Here is a 17,951-nt window from a genome sequence, read left to right as displayed (position 1 = left end):
AAGAAATGGCTAGCTGAATATCTGCCGTCGCTAACGTGTAGAACGAAATGGCACGAAAAATCTAAACCTTTAGGTCAGGGGGACTTAGTAATCATTGTTGATCCTTCTTTACCTAGAAATGTATGGTTGCGCGGTAGGGTACTTGAGACGAGGTTGGCACAAGATGGTCAGGTCCGAAGCGCTACGGTCATGACAAAGAGAGGCATAATGGAGAGGCCTGTGACGAAGTTGGCAATTTTGGATGTGGCTGGTCGAAATAAGTCTGACAATGAAGAAACTTCTTGCCATACTCCGGGGGGAATGTTAACGCTAAATGCAAAATCGCCTTAATTTGAATACGTTTTTATTTTATTTTACGTCTGGCAACACTGTATCGGATATTTAGATAAGAATTAGTTACTAATCGTCTAAATATATTTATTTGATGTCTTATTTTATTTATCGAAATTTTGCAAAGTAATTGTCAAGTAGCGTCCCTTGGTATTCGCCATTTTTACAGTGTCAGTCCATAGTTGTACGTTGGCCAATGCGCCGTGATCTGGAGATAGATTTATAGTCCGAATATTTGCAAAATACATCTAGTGGTTTCCATACCAAAAAGAATTTTAATATATATAATACACTTTGCCGTAATAAATCAAGCCTTTTGTTAAGCTGGTGTGTTTTATTCAAAATCCCCGTGGAAGCTGCTAGACCTGGCCGATTGCCTTCTTAACAGCCATTGAATTAAACTTTTTCCTTTTTTTTTTTTGAGAGAGAAATTTTCTCATTTCTACTCAAAATCCAAAGGATTTGTGCAACAGTGGCAAAAGTGACTGGCATGGTGACTACCTACCAATAAAGCTGCTGCCTCTGATCATTATGCTGTGTATGATGAGTTTTGATTGCTATGCTGGGTATCGCTGGTGGCATCTATGGCCCATAGATTCTAACTTCCTTCCTAATGTCGGTTTATGGTTTTTGATGTGCATCAAAATGAAATTTACTGGTAAATGGGTTTCCTTTTGAAACGCTACTATTTAAAATAATAGAAAGGAAGGAAATCGAATAGAATTTGGGTCAAAGCTTTTTATCGATGCAAAAAATAGATTAAAAATAGATTGCATGGGAATGGGGTTAGGAAAGAGGAGTTTGGATTTCGAAGTCTAATGTGTATAACTTTTATTTTTTAAGTTTTAATTGTAGCTTAAAATTTAAATTTAACGTGGATTATAGAAAATAGTCCTCTAGAGCGTATGATTGTTATTAATTAGTGGACAATTTAGAAAAATCTTTAATATCTTAGTATTTTCTGTTCTAAAGTAAAATACGAATACATTTTCATAAAAAAGCGAATATTTGAAAGCTATTAAATATGAAATTATGGATTTTTGTAAATTTTAAGATTAGAATAATGATCCAGAAAATGGGAAAAATTAAATTAATCCACATCTAGAGTTTCACATTTCCTTTAATTACCCTTGTTTTCTAATAGAAATTTACTAGAATATGAAATTAGAATATTACCCCTCATCATACCGTTTTTGCTTTGCTCTTTCATCCTATACAATACCAAACCCTAAACCCTTGCTAGTATTTGCATATTTGACTTAATTTTTAACACATAAACATTTCTGAAATTAAGTCACCATTTCACGACAACATACCAGTAGATCTCCTCCTTATAGATGCCAGACTACACAGACAGACATTGTAATCAAATAAGATAGACTTGTGGAATAAAAGCATTCACAACTACTGACCCATACTCCTCGTGTGAACATTAAAACCAAGAGAATTTTGCGCAAAAAATGTTTGCCATAAAAATAAATATTTAAGTTTTACAACACTTCTCTTTTGGAGAACTTATGCCTTGAAACTTGTATAAAAATTCAAGAGCATTTTCGGTTCGACTAGGAGCATTCGCTAAGATGATGATGGTATGCATTCTGCCTTACATTACCATTGAAGACTTGAAGAATTTCTGGGGGAGGTGTTGGGGCATCTGAAATTTGTTGGGAATGTTGCTTTTGAAATCTTCTTCGTTTGCTTCGTCACAAGGTTCACATACCCTGTCCTCGTATTTTCATTGGAGAATGGATGTTCTTGGCTTGAGTTCATATGGTGTTGAGTACTTGAATTTTCACTTGCTGTAGAAGTACTTAAAATTTTATGATCATTTAATTGTATTTTTAATGTTCTCATCTAAGGAGTAAGTGCGTGGAAATATGTTTCACTAGGGAAGGTGCAGTATGATGAAAAATTTTTTATATATATGAAAATAGTAAGTAGACGAGATATTTATGTTATAAATCCATATTTAATTTCATTTGCCAGAAAATGTTCTATTTATTCTTTTGTTAGTTCTGCCACTGTATGACTACAATGAATTGTAAGACTAGGTGGCGGATACTTGATTTAAATAGAAAAAGGGCCATAGAGCGTATGATTATTGATAAAAGAAATTGTGTATATTTTGAAGTATATCTCAATATTAGATCAATTCGATATTTTTTGACATTAGAGGATCAAATCATCTATAATATATATTTTTTTAATATTTACAGTTAATATTTACAGCACAGAGGACAGTATAAAGAGTCAAAAACTTTTGTAGAAACCAAACTATATTTGCGCTCCTAGAGGGAGCATTGACTGAGTTACTTAAAAGAAAATAACTCTGCATTTTTCATCAACTTTTCCAGTTTCCATTTGTACCAGTTATGCTTTGGCAATAATGGCAATAGGATTGACTGATTAATTTTCAAAAGATGAAAATTTGTCCATTTTTGTCTTCTTCCTCATACAACAAATTTGTCTTGTTAGAAAAATTGATTTTAAGAATTCACAGCAACATAAATTATTTATAGAAATTCGTCAGCTCATTGCTTATTGTTTCTTGTCCACTACCTCCTAGAGTTATGATTTAAGAAAATCTATAAAAAATGTAGAGAACATCATATTTCCTTGACATTTCTAGGAAACACAGAATAAAAACGAGTTTGAGTTTTTTTTTGTTAACAAATTATTTCGAGATTGGGTTGACATTTAGTAAACAAAATGCTAATGATAAATTAGTATGTACAAAAACAATCCAATACAAGTGAAAAGTATATTTTTAGGCATAATAAAATTCAAAGAAATCCTTAATGTTTTTGATGCTTGTTTTCCCAAAAGAATTAAAATATTATTTTGGGATTTCATATCATCATCAAAGAGAATAGGAATTTGGTAAACTACATAGTGGCTTGTTGAATATTTCCTGGGATTTCAACAAAACAAAGAAAATTGAAAAATATATAGGTAATCTAAAGGGTGAGTGATAGGAATGCCAGTTGAGATGAATTTTTACATTTCGATATTTTTCTGCCAAACCACTACGAAAAGATTTGAAATACACAGAAATAATATTGGCAATACTGTTAAGAGTGGAAGAAACTAGCTCTGTAAATTTTTATGTGTTCTAAAGAAACTGAAGACTGTATACTAGTTACGATTATATGGAAATTCTGAATTTAAAGTCAAATAACATATTGACTTCTTTCAAAACAGAAACGGTCAATTTGAATAATTTGTCAATTTCTTTCTTTTCAGGAAGTGAAAACCTAGGTAATTCTGGGTAAGATTTGTTCTCCTGTGAATGTCTGACAAAGTGAGTTGAGCGGTTATTACTTTCCATATTGTCATATTGCATCTACTGCCCATAGAAAAATTTAGTATAATTTCTCGAGGAACATTGGCAATTAGACTATATGAGCTAGGCTGAGCAAACGAAGCCTGAAAGATTTGGACAAAAAAAGGAGAAAATGGGTAAGTAAATACCAAGTTAGTCAATTCCAAATATATGAAATGGAATTCAGCGTCCTCTAGCGAATTTTTTTTTTATGAATTTGACTTAAAAAATCTATAAACAACTTAGAATAAGGAAGCAATTATTGGTAGGATGGACATTTAACGCCCGTGGTATAAAAAAATAAAGTTTGCCTCTGGACCAAATCCTAGGTGTTCCCAACCATAATATTTTTGTTTCCTACTAATCGTGGAACATAGAAAAGTGCAGAAACCACCAAGTAATTTCATTCCAAATATTTATAAGGGAATTCGTCTGCAAAATTTTCCTTAAGAATCTTAAAAAAATCAGAAAACAATGATTTATAAGATAGACGTTTAACGTCTGTGGTATCAAACAAAAAAAATAGAGTTTGGCTCTGGACCAAATCCCAGGTATACACAACCTTAATATTTTTTTCGCGGAACATAGAAAAGTGCAGAAACTACCAAGTTCTTCCATTCCAAATATTCGAAAGGGAATTCACTTTTTTCGTCTTTCTATTGCAAAATTTTCTTTAAAACTGGGATTTTAAAAATCTCCAAATTGTTGCTCTATCTCTCATTTATGTTCATATACTTTTTTGTTTTGTTTATTTCTTAGAGTTTTCCTCGCTTTCATCTAGTAGACCTTTTGTGTGTGTGTGTGTGTGTTTTTTTTCTCTAGTGATTTATGAAGGACCAAGATAAATCTCAACAATTTCTTGTTAAACAATTTACTTATCTACATTTTTATCTTTATAAATGTCTGGTACCTCTTGCTGTTTGTCAGTCTCCCTCGGTTTTGGCCCTCTTTTTGCCATAGCCATTGTTCAAAAACCATGTTTGGCTTACGTTTCTTTGTCCACCGTTAAGGACTACCTTCTCGTGCCTATATTTCTTTAGAATTTGTTGCTCTTTTCATCCTACTCCCTGGGTTTTTTTCCCTCGCCGTATACATAAGGGGCCTTAGTTTCTTTGCAAGGAGGTGATTCTTCATAAAAACATGTTCGCATATCCCATAAAAATGTTTTCATTTAGTGGCAGTATCATGCAGTGCTAACCAACATTCATTGTTTTCTTTGAGTTGGTTGGATGGTGGTTTGACGCTATTGTTCGTCCTACTTGAACTGAAATAGAGGACGATTTCTGTTACTTATCAGCAGGGAAACCATTGAAAATCACTCAATAGTAGGTTAATTCGTGGTATCTCGAATGTTTCCAAATGACCATTTTGTTTGTATGAGTGGGTGTGTGTGTGTGTGTGAAAAGATTTGTGCGATTTTGTGAAGAGAAAAAGGGCGGAAAATGTTTTTGGTCAAAATAAATGGGGTTATAAAAATGTATCGCCATACTCAATGCAGTCTAATATTAGACCAAATTCCAATGGAAATTTAATATTGACAATAATGGCTTGTGGGTTTAAGTAAATGGAATTCTTAGGATGAAAAGGCTTTCTTCAATGAAAAATAATCTTTGATCGTTTTAGTTTACCATGTAAGAAATAGGAAATTCAATATAGGATTAAAAAAATTTCACGGATTTTTTATTAGAACCTAAATGTTTGCGAAAAAAAAATCATAGGTGCTAATAAAGAGTTTAAACAATTTAAAAACTTGGCAATACCAGCTAAGTTTATTCGAATTTGTTCTGAATGAAACTATATACTAGACATAAGAAAAATATTGCATTCAATAATAAAAACGCACAGTCCTATTCATATTTTCGTATAATCCAATAGAGCTTAAATTGTCAACATTTCAAAGTTTTTGGTTTGAGCTTATGAAGAATTTAAATGTATCCGTGGGTATTCTTTTTTTATGGAATATTGAGGTTGAATTAAAGCAAAAAGTTTGACAGAAAGAGATAACCAAACTCACACAAACTATGTGTTTACATACAAACACAAACATAATAGCTATGTTCTCTGTGCAGTTTTATTTTGAGTTGTTTCTGTATAAATGACAATGCATCATCGCAAAAAAAATACCTTTCCAACTTTAACAGAAATTGTGCAACAGGGATTGTAAATGGATAATACAAAAAAAAAAACTCATGTCATTGGTGATGATGTGAAGGGTTGTCTCTCTATCTCTACCTATCTCGTACACTCTCTTTCAAGCTCTCTTACTCTGATTGCCTCACACTTTGTTTTCAGACTGACATTGTTGATAAATCAACACTGCTGCAGTTAAAGTTTTATGTGGCTAGGCTATGGGGCTTTTGTGGGTAACCACACATGAGGTTTATGAATAATATTTATTGTTCTTTCACAAGTAGCAATCATTTATGCCACAACAACACATACAAATACTTTGGGCAGAGACCACAGAAGTAACAACAACAACAACAAAAATAGAACCTTCCCAAAATGGGAGCAACAGTTCAGGCTAGAATAAGAGAATGTAATATATATATACCCGTTACTGAATGGATGAGCTAAACTCATGAGAGAGGATTATGAACTGAAGAGAGGATCATAAACTCAATAAAGACAATCTTCTTTGACTGAGAGTAAATTTAAATCTTAGATAAATAAATTAGTTCTCTATTTTGTCATGCCAAAAATCTATAATTTAATATTTGCAAAATACGAACATCTGTTTTCCTGTTTTTCTCAGTAGGAGAAAAAAAAATTTATCTCATCATAGCCTATACAATGTCACATATGACTCCACTGACTATAATCTCCTGTGTTGATCCGTCCTGGCTGTCATATCTCCAATATATTCGGCATTTAATCAATCAATCGGCAATCTAGACAGAAAAAAACTGTAAAATCACTTAACATGCACCCTTACGATTTTATTCATTATTTTATTTTAACAACTTTTTTTTTATAAAAAATATATTCGATTATTGAGCAACACTATCACAAGTTCACCATGAACCAATCACCCATCAACGTAACCCTTACTTACAAAAAGAAATACACACATATAAAAAGAGCACTGAATTCAAGGAATGCAACGAATAAAATTGCAACCACTGGGAAAAGTACTCGGTGTGACGTCAAGCCACCGGAAACATATTTCATGAGAACCTTAATAGCAACATTGTTTTTGGGGTCATCTCACAAAAACAACAGATGCAGGAAATTAAAAAAATAATATATGTATTATTTTATATAAAGGAAAGGAAAACAAAATAGCAACAACAAAAATGCAATTTCAACATATTTCCATTTTAAGGTCAGTTCTTTTTGTTAGGGGTATTTCTTTCTTTACACTGAAAAAACAGTGAACCCACCAGGAAGAAAACTTTCGGTTAATTTTAGAAAATTTTGAATATTTGTAGAAAATTTTAACTAAACAGTATTACAAACGTTGGCATCACGCCGATGTCATAAAAATAAGAAAATATTTTTCGACAAATTTAAGAAAATGTATTAGCCATAACTAAGTTTTTTCACTTGTTAAAGAAAATTTTGTAGTTGGAAGGAAAAACTTGGAGTTCACAATTGCAAGAATGTCTTTAGTGACATACGAAGTTCATGATGGACGCATTTTTGGTAAAATTTACAAATTTAAAGAAATTCTGAACTATTTTGTGGAAGACATGAATTTAGTTAATCTTTATGCTTCATTTGAGTATATTTTTTTCCTCGGATTTTGTTAATTTTACTAACGAACACAAAAAATTATTAGAATAAAGGAAACTTTCTCCAAACATAATAATTCCATGAACTAAAATAAAGTTAAATTGGCTTTAGTGAAATAGAGAGTTCACTTTTTTTTTGGGTGTAACCAAAAATAAATGTACTTACGTTGTGAGTTAGAACGTCGTATAATATTCTCCAGGAATGTGTTCTGTGGAGCCACTAATCCTCTTCTACCACCCGGCATTTTGTAGCTGTTTTGCTGGTCTCTTCAATGGAATGTAGAGTTTGGGTAAATATGAGGGTCTCTCTCTCTCTTTTTCTACAATGAACCTTTGATAGAAAGTTCTTATCCTTGGCGAATAGTTTTACTATTTTCTTTCAATTGAGGGTCCTATGTTGTATATATGTATTTATTTATGTTTTTTTGTTGGTATTAATTAACTTAGATAATTCTTTTAAGGTTTTTATTTTGTTGAGTATGTAGGTGTCTTCTTCAAAATGTTGTTGTTGTATGCTTTCTATATGTAATGATTTTTTTTGTATATGTTTGTCTGTTTGCTTTCCTTCGAATTCTTCTGTAGAGAGGTCAACAGCAATCATTTCGTTTCCTTTGTAGTATGACATTGGACTAGCAATGGTGCTTGGAAAATATGTTTGCCTACAGCTTTTTCTATGTTTAGCAACATTGCAATTTGAGATTGTGTAGCAACATTGTATCTGGCATCAACATTATTATCAGTCTTTATTGTTGTTATTTTTGTTGGTATTAAGTCATAAGTATACATTTTGTTGGTGTTTGAGTTTAAATTGAATTTTTTTCTGGGATGTATTACAATTATTGTTGTTGTTTAACATATAAACATAAATTATAGCTCCCCTGTTTTTTTGTATCATCGAAGCTTTGTTTATCATAAAATATTTACAGTATATTTTTAAGGCGTTTTAAAAAGCAGAATTGCCAATACATTTCATCATTTTGTGGTAGCTGAAAGTAAAAGAAATAAAAAACATTTCATTAGATTAAATAGGAAAATAACTAAATAAAATTTTTGATAATTTAAAATATTCTATAGCAGAAAGTATTAAACAGAGAGATTAGGTTAGGTTAGGTGGCAGCCCGATGTATCAGGCTCACTTAGACTATTCAGTCCATTGTGATACCACATTGGTGAACTTCTCTCTTATCACTGAGTGCTGCCCGATTCCATGTTAAGCTCAATGACAAGGGACCTCCTTTTTATAGCCGAGTCCGAACGGCGTTCCACATTGCAGTTAAACCACTTAGAGAAGTTTTGAAACCCTCAGAAATGTCACCAGCATTACTGAGGTGGGATAATCCACCGCTGAAAAACTGTTTGGTGTTCGGTCGAAGCAGGAATCGAACCCACGACCTTGTGTATGCAAGGCGGGTATGCTAACCATTGCACCACGGTGGCTCCCAAAACAGAGAGAAGAGAGTATTAAACAATTGTATGTAAAGAGAGGCCTCAAAATAAATATGTTACCTTAAGCATTTGTCCCTTAGAGCCTCATCTGCCCATTTAAATGTTGTTCAAATTAGGACTTTTGGACATGTATCGCATGGGGTAAGGTTGTAATAACCCTAGGGGAAATGGATGAACCCCAGAACCGGTAAAGGAATAGTACCTGGCGTGTATGGACCAGACCCAGTTCTAGTCAAAACCTAAGGAACTGATCACTTTAGTATGAGTTTGTCATTGGTGAAGTAAATTTACACTTTAGGGCACGACTTGAACTCATTCCAAAGGTCATAACCTGCGAAAATATAGCAGAATCATTTTATAGATAGATACTCATGAACCAATCTAGGAAAAACCTGTTCATTTTGAGCATTCGAATCGCACCATATAGGAAAAACTTATAAATAAATAAATAAACTTATAAATAAAAAAATAAATATATTAAAAAAAAGATTATTCTGATAATTATACTGCAGTAAATTTGTAGATACAAATAAATTTTTTATATCGAGAGCGTATAGAAATCAATAAATTATATGAAAATTTAAAAATTGCTACAAACCCGGTTATTGACAATTTGTACCGAAGGAAAGTTCAAGTTTGAAAATGATCCTCCAAAAATATTGGCACTATACTGATCATCCCAAAACCACCTCCAGACTATTCTTCAGTGCTTTTGTTGTTCACACAAGTAAATTTTTTCAATGAAGAATAGCTTTAGTTGCCAAACCCTAACAAAATTCCGATAAAACCCCGCATTCAGAAAAGAAACAGGATCACCGCAAACATATTTCAAGGGCAAACTGTAATTTTTGGACGGTGAATATGGAACATTTTTGTCTCAAAAATATGTATGTCATATATATTTATGTTATATTTATTCAAATTTGGAGAAAAGGCATGTTATAATGCAAATTGAGTTAGAGTGTGGTTTCCATATAAAAAAGGAGATAAATCGACTTCATGTATATAAATCGGCTTCCAAAATGAAAAGCCGAGATGTCGACAAAAAAATCATTTTTCTTTCAATTTGTTTTTTTTTCTAGCCCTAATTTATATTTTGAAGTTTTTTGGGAGGAGTACTTGAATTGGGTTGAGTGAATTACCGGAATTTATTCTGAAATAGATCGATAGTTTTGCTGCAAGTAGAGGAATGTGGTAATTCCGAAACAGCTGTACATCAAACTGTCTTGGAGTCTATAGGGCTTTGCCGAAATAAATTTGACAAGCATACTTTTTCTCTGTTGGTTAAACTGTACTTGTAGTTTAATCAACAATAGTTTTTCGAAATTGTTTAAAATTTCAAATTTTTTTCACTTAGTTTCACTGGAGGTTATTAGATATTATTACAGATATTATTATTATTATTATTATTATTATTTTTTGAGGTGTAATTTATTCAAATTGTAATAAATATTTCGATACATCTCCGATGTTCGACCTTAGACAAATAACAGGAAATATTTAACATTTAAATTTTCTTTTAAGAAATTGCTACAAATTTGTAGAGTAATTCCCGTATAAATATTCTGGTATAAAAAAAAACAACCTAACTTTTCCCACTTCTATTTTTTTTTTTTCACATCAGTTATTGCACCTCCCATAACATCGATGACTCTGTACTACCGCACCATTCATTTCAACACTTTCACCTTCAAGTCTCAGTGGAATGGAGGATATGAATCTTTTATTGTATTTCAGCCTAAATATAACAAAACAATAACAAAAAAAGTTTCCATTCATAATTATTTATTGATTTCTGACTAGTTGCGAATGATGATGCAAACTTTCATTGCCTTCCATGCTATAGAATAGAAAACATAATAAAACTTTGTGGGAGGTTTGAGCAATAAAAAAAAAACTATTTTATCATCAATCATGAACAGCAATGATGAAGAAAAAAAAAACACGGCTGGTTTCAATGAAGGATTTTATTGACTTATTTGTGACAAAAGTTATTTCATTGCCATAGTATTTGATATTGATGATTTGATGTATTTTTATAAATACTTTTAAATTGGGATAATATCTTTTTAGAAATGATAATCAAATACATTTTTTTTAATTTTGTTTATAACTTCATCATTTATTAACATAAAATGCAATAGATTAAATGATGGGCCATCTATGCGTATGATCGAAGCTCGGTTTAACGAACGATATATTGTCAGGCCCTTTCGTTATTTCGAAAAATTCGTTAAATCGAACGGGAATATTAAATGTTAACTTTTATTGAAAATCGTAGTTTTTTACCAGATGAGTGAAAATTCATAAGTATTTGGCAAAATCAAACTACAGAGGCACTTAAAAAATATTGATTTAAATAATCCTTAAAAACTGATGAACTTGATACATCTAGTTGAGGTTAGATTGAAAAGAGGATCGAAGATTCGCTTTCTTATGGGGGCCTATATACACCCATGTCAATATTTGTGTGCTCTAACTTCTTAGCGTAATTTGTTTCCAGTCTCCGGCTTCAAGATGGGGCAGGCATAGGTAGTTTTCATACTAACATCTTCCTAAACGTCCTACAAGCTCCTGTCGGCATAGATGTATGTTACTCTCAACGTACCAGCACCAAAAAAAAAAAGTTTTTCAGCCGTAGGTTATCCCTCCCACAAATGATGTTGACATTCCTGTGTATTTCTTAATTCTCTTCAGCTATAAGAACTAAATATAGGATCGGGTAGTACCATTAATAAGAGAAAAATTCACCACCTGTCCAATTAGCGATCCTACGAAAATTTTGTATATATTGCCACTAACGGACCTATCACAGGACTAGTACCAGTGCTCCAGTTTGTCGAAGTTTTTAAATTTTCATAAAAATTATTGAGTTTTAAACTCTTTTGATTTTTAAGTTTTATTGGATCTAGACATATAGCTATGGGTCAACATATTCCAATAGTTTTTCTTTCTGATGCAATTGGGATGATCAAAATAATACCTTTTCCTAAGGGTGTGTCCCAGACTGGTTCATGAGCAGCTGTCTAGTCCAACTAAGTTCTCTCAAGTCATGTGCTTTGGAATGAGTCCAAGCCGTGTCCTGCAGTGTAAATTTACCCCCGTCAATGACAAACCCGTGTTCCTTCCATACGTTTCGACCAGAACTGGGACCGGTCTATTCACAGGACTACTATTCAGGGAGTAGTCCTGTACCGGTCCTGGGGTAGGTTCATTTCCGTAACGGAGCTGTCATCTATCTAACCTAACTTTACCTAATTACCCGGCCATTGAATATGTGTTTCCAAACATATGATGTAATCTAAATATCTTGGGAATGTCGTACTTTGTGGATATTTCCTAAGGACTTAAGTCATTCTCAAAATCGTCAAATATTGCTTACTTTGTGTTGTTTATTTTCTTAAGATTCAAAGCATTTTCGTTAAATCGAACGTAAATTTTGTTCAACCGTTCGTTATTTAGAATACTCAACGTTAAGAATTGGTACTTTCGTTAAATTGGATTTTCGCTAAATGGGATATTCGTTAAACAGAGCTTCGACTGTAATTATGAAATATTTTCATTAAAACTCGTCTAAAACCCAAAATATCTTACTAATATGGAAACTTTCCACATATTTGTAGAGGCGAGATGCAGAAAAATAATTTAACATAATTATGCCGTACAAACTCCCTTAAATAACCTGCAGAACTAATTCAAAAAGACTGTGGATGTATCTACAACATAATTGTTTTATTATTATTATTTTTTTTTTAATTTACTTTTTTTTTTTAATTTATAATAATATTTATCGCTGAGTGCAAACTAAATTTTGTTGTGTTAAACCAATAATTTTTTTTTTTTGAAAATAATATTGTTCATATTTGTTTTCTGTGAAGGATTTAATATATCAAGGAGATGATTCTTATGGTGTTTTCTTTTCTGAAAAAAGGGCTTTGTCTGTTTACCTGTACAGAATGCGCATTTTTAAAATGTCGCAGCGGACAGAAAAGAATTCAAAGGAGTAAACAGGGCTATTACAGCACCCTCGTTTGTCGGCAGTGCTGAAATTGCCCGCAATTTGCCTCTATGCGTGGCACTATTTTCGCAACAGAATTCGAAGCCTTTTCGCACTTTTGCCAGTTTTTTTTGTAGAAAAGAACCTACAAGGTTCATTTTCCGGGCAAAATGTAAAGAAAGTGCGCATTTTTTACAAGAATAGAAAACACCATTAGTCAAACAATATATTTAAATTGAGACCTAGGACCTAAAGAGAGAAGTGGTATCATAATGGAGTAAAAGTCTAAGTGAGCCTGAAATATCAGGCTGCTACTATACCTAATCTAACCTAACCTAGGACCTAAATGTCCAACTGTAACTTTTTCAAGTAGATGAAAGTAATTTAGTCAAGAGTCTTAGGTTAGGTTAGGTGGCAGCCCGATGTATCAGGCTCACATAGACTATTCAGTCCATTGTGATACCACATTGGTGAACTTCTCTCTTATCACTGAGTGCTGCCCGATTCCAAGTTAAGCTCAATGACAAGGGACCTTCTTTTTATAGCCGAGTGCGAACGGCGTTCCACATTGCAGTGAAACCACTTAGAGAAGTTTTGAGACCCTCAGAAATGTCACCAGCATTACTGAGGTGGGATAATCCACCGCTGAAAAACTTTTTGGTATTCGGTAGAAGCAGGAATCGAACCCACGACCTTGTGTATGCAAGGCGGGCATGCTAACCATTGCACCACGGTGGCTCCCTTTTTTCCGACCTTTTCAACAGGATTTTTATTGATAAATCTAGAAATAAAATTTTAACAAAATTTCAATTAGAATAAAAATTGGACAAAATTTTCTGTGAAAATAAAATCTTGACAAAATTTTCTATGGGAATAAAAATTTGACAAAATTTTCTATAGAAATAAAATTTTGCAAAATATTTTTTTTTTTAGAAAAACTAAAAAAAATCCAAATCGGTCTAGATTGAAATATACGTATACTTTTAAAATAGTCTTGAAATTTTATATTATGTAATTTTAACACCTTTTGGCTTCGAAAAGTACCTTTTTAATAGATTTTTAGTGCTTTTTCGTCAACATCATTTATCATCCCTGACCTAACCTAACCTAGGACCTAAATGTCCAACTGTAACTTTTTCAAGTAGATGAAAGTAATTTAGGTTAGGTTAGGTGGCAGCCGATGTATCGGGCTCACTTAGACTATTCAGTCCATTGTGATACCACATTGGTGAACTTCTCACTTATCACTGAGTGCTGCCCGATTCCATGTTATTATCAATGACAAGGGACCTCTTTTTTTTATAGCCGAGTCCGATCGGCGTTCCACATTGCAGTGAAACCACTTAGAGGAGTTTTGAGACCCTCAGAAATGTCACCAGCATTACTGAGGTGGGATAATCCACCGCTGAAAAACTTTTTGGTGTTCGGTCGAAGCAGGAATCGAACCCACGAACCCACGATGAGAAGTTTTGAGACCCTCAGAAATGTCACCAGAATTACTGGGGTGGGATAATCCACCGCTGAAAAACTTTTTGGTGTTCGGTCGAAGCAGCAATCGAACCCACGACCTTGTGTATGCAAGGCGGGCATGCTAACCATTGCACCACGGTGGCTCAAGAGTCTTGACTTAAGAGTACAAAATGATCTGAAATAGCTGTCATCCATTATACCTACCCTAATGTACCAATTGCCAGGTCATTTTTCACTTGGCATAAATTAATCAATTTAATACAGAATAAAATTTAATAAGTCTTTCGCCTCTCTCTTCTCCTTTAGGGAACCTAAAACATTTACAATTTGCAACAATTTAAACTAAATGAACATAAACATGTCTTTTAAATCCTTTCAGAGCAATCACTCGTTAACATATTGAAATCTTTTCTCTCCAATAAGTAAATAAATACCTGCCCTAATCTATGTGAAATCAAATGGACAATATGTCTGACTTTAATTACTGCTAAATATCCTGAAAATGAAATATGTTCCACATGTCCTTGCCAAAGTAGAAATACAACTTTTTTGCAACAAACCAACAAACTCTTCCTATATGTTTATAATCCAATTAAGCAAAGCTTCAATTTACCATATAGGCCAAAATGTCTAAAACCAATACATTTGCTAGAGAATAAACAAAATTAGCACAATTGAAACTAAGATGATAATGAAATAATTCTCTTAATTTCATGAATAACTGCAGAACACGTAGATATATATGTTTGTACATTTTTTTTTTTCATAAAATCCATCCTAGTAGCATGGTATATCTACGTTAGTATATATTTACAAACGGATATATGTATAGTCATAGAGCTTAGGGGAAAGAAAATTAATTTGCAGGACATCCAAAACATATGTAAACATTTAATATGAGAAGCCAAAAACTTCCTATTTTGTGAAATATAAAACATATCCCATGGGAGCATACAACACACAGAGAAGAAGAATTGAAAGAATTTTTAAAAGAGGAAAGAAAAATGAGAGGGCATCTAAAGCTATGGCCTTCACCATGGGATACATTAGAAACGATTCTAAGACAACAATTAAAACAAAAATATTTACTTGAATTCTTTGGGAAATACTAGTAAACAGTACTACACAATCTTAACCTTAACTGTGACTTAAATTAATTTAAATATTTCTGAGAAATCAAATTCTTTGAAGTTTCAGGAGTTTATGGAAAAATATTTAGAATGGATATTTTTCCATAAACTCGTAAAACTTCAAAGAATTTGATTCCTAAGAAATATTTCAATTAATTTAAAGAAATTGCAAAGACATTTCTTGGAATGAAATAGTAATAGATTTCAATAGCTCTTAGGAGATTTTAGTCAAAATGGACTAAATAGCCTATGTTAAATATATTCCTTTTTAGACTTTTGTTTCTAATTTCATCATTAGCAGAAATTTTAATAATATATTTTGTTAAATGATGGAACACCTATGCGTATGATTTATATTAATTATGAAATATTTTCATTAAACTACTTCTAATAGCCAAACTATCTTAAGAATATGGAAACTTTTCCACGCTATTGTAGAGCCAAGATATAGAAAAATAATATAACATAATTATGCCATACAAACTCCATTTAATAACCGGCAGAACTAATTCAAAATGGCTGTGGTTGTATCCAATATATACAAAAATGTCTATATTATTGCCCATAAATATTACATTGGCTATAAAGAGTAGGTTAAGTAGTTAAAGGTTACTTACTTGATCCCTTAAGTTAATTGTGGACATCGAGTTGCAGATTTTTCTTTAGAATTAATTGAAAAAGACTTTGTATATATCCAAGATATACAAAAATGTCTATATTATTGCCCATAAATATAGCATAACCAATAAAATATAGGTTAAGTAGATAAAGGTTGCTTGCTGGAAACCATAGTTGTAGATATCAATGAATGCAAACCAAATTTAAATTCCAGGAAAATTGATTAGTTGAAATGAAAGAAAACAAGTATGTAAAGCAGTAAGGTCGGCCGGGCCGAATCTTAAATACCCACCACCATGAATCAAATATTATAGTTTCCTGTGAAAATTTCAGGGGGATTTGATGACAAGCAGATCAGTTCAACCAGTACACTTCCCGAAGATAAATTCAAAGATTTTACCTATGCAGACTATATCAGATTCTGGATATATAAGAACCATATTTGTTTGAGTTTTAGAGGAATCATAAACATCGTGTGCAAGTGTGCAAGAAAACGATGAAATAACGCCTTGATTTAAAATCTAACATCTGTAGATTTTTACCCCGATTATTTAAATGATTACCAGAAGTAAAATCTGGAAAGTATAATTCAGTTTCAAGCAATTTTCATTATCAAAATCTAGAAGTATTTTATGTTCCTAAATACTTCTAGATTTAAAATTTCATGCAAATTTGAAAAAAAAACTATGGTTTCCAAAAGCCCAAGAATTGAAATCGGGAGATTGGTCTATTTGGGAGATAAACCAAAACATGGACCAATACACGCCATTTTCAGCTCTCATATTTAAGGTCCTAAAATACCTCTAGATTTCTCATTTCAGGCAAATTAGATAAAAACTACGGATTCTAGAAGCCTAAAAAATAAAATCATTTCTTGCACACCTATTTATATTCCTAAAAACCTCCAGATTTTCGATTTCAGGCAAAGTGGACAACAATTACGGTTTCTAGAAGCCCAAAACGTAATATCGGTAGATCGGTTTATCTGATGGCTATATCAAAATATGGACCTATACTCACCATTTTCGGCATACCCTTTTATGGTCCTAAAATACCTCTAGATTTGAGGCAAGTTGGATAAAAACTACGGTTTCTATAAGCCCAAGAATAAAAACTGGAGATCGGTCTATATGGGGGCTATACCAAAACATAGACCGATACTCACCATTTTCGGCACACCTCTTTATTGTTCTAAAATACCTCTAGATTTCCAATTTCAGGCAAATTGAATAAAAACTACGGATTCTATAAGCCCAAGACCCCATATCGGGAGATCGGTCTATATGGGGGATATACCAAAACCTGGACCGATACACACCATTTTTAGCACACCACTTTATGGTCCTAAAATTCCTCTAGATTTCAAATTTCAACCAAATTGGATAATAACTATGGATTCTAGAAGCCCAAGAAGTAAAATCGGGAAATCGGTCTATATGGGGGCTATACGTAAACATCAACCGATAGTCACCATTTTTGGCACACCTCTTTATGGTGCTAAAATACCTCTAGATTTCCAATTTCAGGCGAATTGGATAGAAACTATCGATTCTAGAAGCCCTAGAAATATAATCGGGAGATCGGTCTATATGGGGGCTATACCAAAACATGGACCGATACTCACCATTTTTGGCACACCTCTTTATTGTTCTAAAATACCTCTAGATTTCCAATTTCAGGCAAATTGGATAACAACTACGGATTCTATAAGCCCAAGACCCCATATCGGAAGATCGGTCTATATAGGGGATATACCAAAACCTGGACCGATACTCACCATTTTTAGCACACCACTTTATGGTCCCAAAATACCTCTAGATTTCAAATTTCAACCAAATTGGATAATAACTACGGATTCTAGAAGCCCAAGAAGTAAAATCGGGAAATCGGTCTATATGGGGGCT

General features: G+C 32.8%; 1 protein-coding gene and 1 long non-coding RNA gene across 6 annotated transcripts in view; one reads left to right on the top strand and one right to left on the bottom strand.

The window, feature by feature from the left end:
• LOC142228622 (uncharacterized) overlaps positions 1–3,775 on the top strand; it is a 288,986-nt gene extending 285,211 nt beyond the window's left edge. Inside the window, exon 6 of the long non-coding RNA XR_012720223.1 lies at positions 3,574–3,775. This is a non-coding gene — a long non-coding RNA (uncharacterized LOC142228622). The remainder of the gene's footprint in view (positions 1–3,573) is intronic.
• Positions 1–17,951, bottom strand: part of eag (potassium voltage-gated channel protein ether a go-go) — a 204,109-nt gene that overhangs the window by 117,233 nt on the left and 68,925 nt on the right. For all 5 annotated transcript variants that reach the window (XM_075299102.1, XM_075299104.1, XM_075299105.1 and 2 more), the window contains one exon: positions 7,553–8,372. In XM_075299102.1, the coding sequence (XP_075155217.1) occupies positions 7,553–7,631 (79 nt within the window). In that variant the 5' untranslated portion in view covers positions 7,632–8,372. The remainder of the gene's footprint in view (positions 1–7,552; positions 8,373–17,951) is intronic.

The sequence above is a fragment of the Haematobia irritans genome, chromosome 3 (assembly GCF_050003625.1).
Source record: "Haematobia irritans isolate KBUSLIRL chromosome 3, ASM5000362v1, whole genome shotgun sequence".
In the NCBI taxonomy this organism is placed as follows: Eukaryota; Metazoa; Arthropoda; class Insecta; order Diptera; family Muscidae; genus Haematobia; species Haematobia irritans.
This window is presented reverse-complemented; position numbering and strand designations above follow the sequence as displayed.